This window comes from Microcaecilia unicolor, chromosome 9, assembly GCF_901765095.1.
Source record: "Microcaecilia unicolor chromosome 9, aMicUni1.1, whole genome shotgun sequence".
NCBI classification, from domain to species: Eukaryota; Metazoa; Chordata; class Amphibia; order Gymnophiona; family Siphonopidae; genus Microcaecilia; species Microcaecilia unicolor.
Window position 1 is genome coordinate 32,900,350 of NC_044039.1, and position 6,000 is coordinate 32,906,349.

The following is a 6,000-nucleotide window of genomic DNA, read 5'->3' on the forward strand; positions in this document are numbered from 1 at the left end:
CTTTATTTATTTTTTGTCTATTAGATTGTAAGCTCTATGAGCAGGGACTGTCTTTCTTCTATGTTTGTGCAGCGCTGCGTATGCCTTGTAGCGCTATAGAAATGCTAAATAGTAGTAGTAGTACTAGTAGTAGTAGTAGTAGTAGCAGGCTAAAGCAAGGTACAGACCAAAATCAAGAGAGGAAAGAACTCCATTAATTTGACAGAAAAGTCCAAATGGACAAGAAACAATCTTCCTTAATCAATACAAACACTAAACTCAAACAGATGATAAAAAAACCCCATCATTCTCTATTAATATATTGAAATCTTCATGATTCATCTTACAGCAATAACAATCACACTCATAACTATCCATCATATACCAGTATCTTTGTGAGATCCCATATCTGGCAGTGAATGATATGGTCTCGGGCCAAATTATATTACCAATTCAAATTTCTACACACTTAAGGTTTCAAGTCATCTTACAAAGCCAGTTTCACATATATGCAGCCACATATGCATGTTAATGGCCTACTGTAAAATTCTGACTGGCATAAAAATATGCACATTGACATGATGGTGTATATTTTTGCTGGTAGATATATACAGGGTAGATATTTCAAGTGTACATGTAGATTATACAAATACCCTAATTTATGCAGATACTTAACTAATTATCATCAACTTTATTTGCTATACCACAAATTTAAAATTATCTATACAACGAAATAAACCAAAGGGGAAGACAAACAAACAGCATAATATAGGGGGGAAAAAAGAGGGTAAAAGTTAAAATACGTATCCAACATGCTACCAAGCTACTGTCCAAGGAGAATAGGAAGCAATAGGAGAAGCCACCTATAGTCAGTCCACGAACTAAACCCCAGTCCAAATTGCATCATGCCAGGGGAAAGGCGTGGACAAAATAATGAGTCTTCAATGCTTGAAATTAAGTCTCTACAAGAATATGTAGTGCAAATCAGTTCCACAATGTGGGAGCCACAACTTGAAAACCAGGATGGTGAGTAGCATCCAGACAAACTCGCCTGTGAGAGGGAACGTCCAGCAGTTGCTGCTGGGAGGATAAGCAAGATATTACGATGGAATATAAGGAACCAGGAAGTGGGAAAGAAATGGTGGCTGCAAGGTAGATGCAATTTCTGCCACTTGTATTTTATGACATATAGGTGCCTCTGGGGCTCATTTTCGAAATGGAAAAACAAACAAAAAGTGTCACAAAGCCATATTTGGATGCTTTTCTTGCCAAAACGTTCAAATCGATATTTTTGAAATTCATTATTTAAATGTTTTGATATGCCGTTCGTCGGCAATACGTCCAGATCACAAGGGGGCATGTTGGGGGCATGTCGAGGGCAGGATTTGGGCATTACTAACTCTAGGACTTTTTTCTGCCATAAGGCAACCAAACGAAAACGTCTGGGGCTAAAATCTAAACATTTTGGTCTAGACCTGCTTTTAGAATGAAAAAGGCACAAATAGGTGCCCTAAATGACCACTGGGGGAATTAAGTTTTGACCCCCCCTCCCACCCCCTAAAGATGTGAAAGAAACAGTACATACCAGCCTCTATGAGATCCTCAGATGTTATAGCCAGTTCTATTAGAGCAGTAAGCAGGTCCTTGGAATAGCCTAGTGGTCGGTGTAATCCACTGTAGAGAAGGAGGATCCAGGCCCATATCCCATTCTGCCTGTTATACTTGTGGTTGAAAGCATGAGCCTTCCAAATCTCACCAAAAACCTACTGTACTCACATATAAGTGATCCCTGCAGCCATGGTGGCTATTGTAAGTGGTGTACAGTGAGGATGTTGGGTTATTGGTGGGTTTTGGAGGGCTCAGTACACAATATATAAGAAGGTAATGGTGAGATGAGTACCTGGGAGCTTTTATGTAAAATCCATTGCAGTGCCCCCTAGGATGCCCCACTGCCCTGCTTGGGATGTCTGTGTGGTCAGTGTATTAAGAATGGTGGTTCCTCCTATATTCCAGTGGCTTAATTTTTTGAGTTTTTCACTTGGACTTTTTTTTTTTTTTTGAAAAATGGACCAAAAAGATAAACACCCTGAGCACAAAACATCTAGCAAATGTCCATTTTCGAAAACAAAAAGATAGACATTGTTCTGTTTTGAAAATAGCTATGTTTCCTATTCTGAAACTGGGACATTTAGAGCAAAATGTCCAAAGTCGGATTTAAACGTCATATCAAAAATGCCCCTCTATGTGTTTTTACAAAATAATGCCTAAGTAGGCGCTTTCTTACCCTCTTAAAAAAAATTACCTTCTACATGCCATAAACAGTAAATATAGTAGTAGAATGGCATTTTGTCACCCATGTACTACCCCAGTGGTTACTAGTTACTATAGGTGAGTGTAGCCTTGTGCTGCACCACCTTTGATTTCATGGACAAGCTACCTTATGTCAGCGAGCGCTCCATCAACGTGGTATCGTTCACCTTAACTGAAAACAGAGCAGGTGAGTAAAGACAGGCTTGAGGTAAACTGACCATCTTAGAAGAACAGGCAACAGTAGATCTATGGCACAAAGAAGGGTTCAAATTTATTCACCACAAATTTCTGCTGTTTGGAGTTGAGCTTTTTACCATTGGGTGGTATTTTTGGAATATATCTGTTGGTTTTTATAGACTCTGATGCAGCCCTTGGAAAGGGAGAAACAAGGCCATGTCTGGCTTTTAATTATTTATGTATTTATGATTTTACGTGGTGAATAAATTTGGACCTTTCTTTGTACCATCGATCTGCTGTTTTGTTGTACATCTTGGATTTTGTAGATTGCCTGCTTAGAAGAATGACTGAAGGCATTGTTTTCTAAAATCAACTTTTTGGTACAATAGTTTTGATATTCAGTATAGTCCCTTCATTTTAATTCGTTAATGCAGCACATTTGAAATTAGATTAAGCTATGCTCCTTACCAGCTCTTTTCGTCTGTGTTTGTGGTTTTTCAATTTCTAGATTATATCACCTTAAAACTGCAGATCCTCCTGCAAGTCATCCCACAGGAGATATGCACCTACTGAAGATCACAGCTATGATTTTCTTCATGCCAAAATTGATGTCTTCCGATATTACAAAAAACAATCCGGCAAGCATTTAATTCCTTTCATGATGAATGCCTCTCAATAAATTTCAACATTGTGACTTTCACATCTGCATTTGTTCACCTACAATAATTAAGCTTACAATTTTACCTCATTACTTGCAGTTTCATTTTTATTGTATTTCTTTTTAGCCATGTACTAACATGAAAAAAGGCATGCCTTGTGTGTGTTTTACAACCAATGACATTATAATAAATTAAAATGTACATCCTTAATATAAAATTCATGTGTTTCTTCTCATTTTGTGACATCAGTGAAATAAATAACAAACATATCTATACTTCTTAGCTGTCTACCAGACCAGTCTAGAACAAATGGGTTATGCCCTACTATCGACTGATGGAAACAAAGAACAATGATCTGTGAACCCCTGCCCATATAGGGCACCATGCGGCTCCAGCCAGCTTGGTATTCTCTGTTTGAAGCAGATAGTAGACTGACAGCATGTAGCTGTTCTGTGGCTGATTGGATGTAACTCCTGGGCTGGTTGGAGATCTGGTTCTCCAGTTGAGACTGGGCATGCAGGGGTGGGGTTCTCTGGATCCCCTGTCTAGTCCGTTACATAAGTATTGCCATACTATTTACACGAATAAAAGTTTAAATATCTATCACTGATCTGCTTTTATCATCTCCCATCTTGGAGTTTGCGGATCAACTGCCTTTCTGTTTTTTAAGACCCCAAAACAGTACAATACATTTCATGCTGCTTATTCTAGAAATAAGCAGTGGATTTTTCCCAAATCCATTTTAATAATGGTCTATGGACTTTTCCTTTAGGAAGCCATCAAAATTATTTTTTAAACCCCACTAAGCTAACTGCTTTTACTACATTCTCTGGCAACAAATTCCAGAGTTTAATTGCACGTTGAGTGAAGAAATATTTTCACTGATTCATTTTAAATTTACTACTTTGTAGCTTCATTGCATGCCCCCTAGTCCTAGTATTTTTGGAAAAAGTAAACAAGAGATTCACGTCTACCCGTTCCACTCCACTTATTATTTTATAGACCTCTATCGTATCTCCCCTCAGCCGTCTTTTCTCCAAGCTGAAGAGCCCTAGCCGCTTTAGCCTTTCCTCATAGGGAAGTCATCCCATCCCCTTTATCATTTTCGTCTCCCTTCTCTGTACCTTTTTGTAATTCCACTATATCTTGAGATGCAGTGACCAGAATTGAACACAATATTCAAGGTGTGGTCACACCATGGAACGATAGAAAGGCATTATAATGCCCTCGTTTTTGTTTTCTATTCCTTTCCTAATAATGCCTAACATTCTATTTGCTTTATTAGCTGCTGCCACACACTGAGCAGAGGGTTTCAACGTATCATCAACGGTGATGCATAGATCCCTTTCCCAGTCAGTGACCCTAATGTGAAACTTTGTATTACTTAACTATAATTCAGGTTCCTCTTTCCACATGCATCACTTTGCACTTTCTCACATAAAACGTCATCTGCCATTTAGATGCCCATTCTCCCAGTCTCATAAGGTCCTCTTGTAATTTTTCACAATCCTTTTGCGATTTAACAACTTTGAATAACTTTGTGATGTCAGCAAATTTAATTACCACACTAGTTACTCCCATCTCTAGATCATTTATTAATATGCTAAAAAGCAGTGGTCCAAGCACAGACCCCTGGAGAACCCCACTATCTACCCTTCTCCATTGAGAATACTGGCCATTTAACCCTACTCTCTGTTTTCTACCTTTTAACGAGTTTTAAATCTTCAAGAAAGCTTGTGAAACATCACCAAGTGCAGAAATGGATTTAATAAAAAAATCATCTGCGTATGAATAAATTGATATGCCCAACCATATATTAAAAAGTTGTGGTGGCCTAAGGAATTAAGCACTAAGAAATATTACCTGAATCCTCAGTGCTTCTGCTTTAGTCCACCAATACAATAAAACCTTCTGACTGACTTCATATGTAGGCAGGTAGACTAGTATCCTTGGAGTGAATTTTCTTATGTCCTGACTTTTCAGAAAAGAACAGAAGTTGCAAGAAAGCTGTAGAACAATAGGGGTGACTAGTATAATCAGTGGGAGACTCTGGTGGCAGCAGAATCCTCCTCTGACTATAAAACAGAGATTCCTACTGGGAAACTCTGGTTTAGGTTTACAGCTCCCTTTGCTGACCTGTCCACTGCAAAGGAGAGCCTTCACGCCAAGCCTGAGCAATGTAGAACTCAGAGATAAGCATAAGCCTTATTGAGTCACCCAGACTGGCTTATACAAAGACATAAAATTGGAAACACAACCTAAAAAGTTGTTGACCTACATTATGTGAAGGAGATGGGAGTTTGTTGTCTTCCTTCTAATCATCAAAGAGAAGGGGAAACTGATCTACCTTGTTATCTAAACCCAGGTGCCCTGGACACAACCTTTTTGGCTAGGAGCATCATGAGGCTGAAGGGCTAAAGGGTTTATCACCTCAGCGGAGAGTCTGTAGGCTCCAGCACATCTAAAGGAATCCTAATCAGAACGTCCCCATTTGAAGCTTAGTCTCTCTCCCTGGATTTCCAACAAGACTGCCAGGATAACTTTAAGTGATAACTAACTGATAACAGCACTGCTCTGCTAATCCTATCAGAACCCAGCCATAGGACTTGCACTAAGAAGAACTGTGTTTGACCCCTGCCACCCCAAGTGGTAGGATTTAGGAGTTTAATGGAGAAAAGCACTGCTGAAATACAGAACTGAAGTATAGGAAAGACTCTGTATATACATTGCTATAGTGGAGTGGAGGAGTGGCCTAGTAGTTAGGGTGGTGGACTTTGGTCAGTGTTGCCAGGTGGGCGGTTTTACCGCCCAATTGGGCGGTTTTCCGCGACCCGCCGCGGGAAATTTTTGCCCGTGGCGGGTTGCGGTTTTTTGG

General features: G+C 39.4%; 1 protein-coding gene across 3 annotated transcripts in view; it reads left to right on the top strand.

Annotated features, from left to right (window-relative positions):
• Positions 1–3,321, top strand: part of LOC115477726 (cystine/glutamate transporter-like) — a 100,657-nt gene extending 97,336 nt beyond the window's left edge. For all 3 annotated transcript variants that reach the window (XM_030214781.1, XM_030214780.1, XM_030214782.1), the window contains one exon: positions 2,975–3,321. In XM_030214781.1, the coding sequence (XP_030070641.1) occupies positions 2,975–3,039 (65 nt within the window). In that variant the 3' untranslated portion in view covers positions 3,040–3,321. The remainder of the gene's footprint in view (positions 1–2,974) is intronic.
• The last annotated feature ends 2,679 nt before the right edge of the window (positions 3,322–6,000 follow it).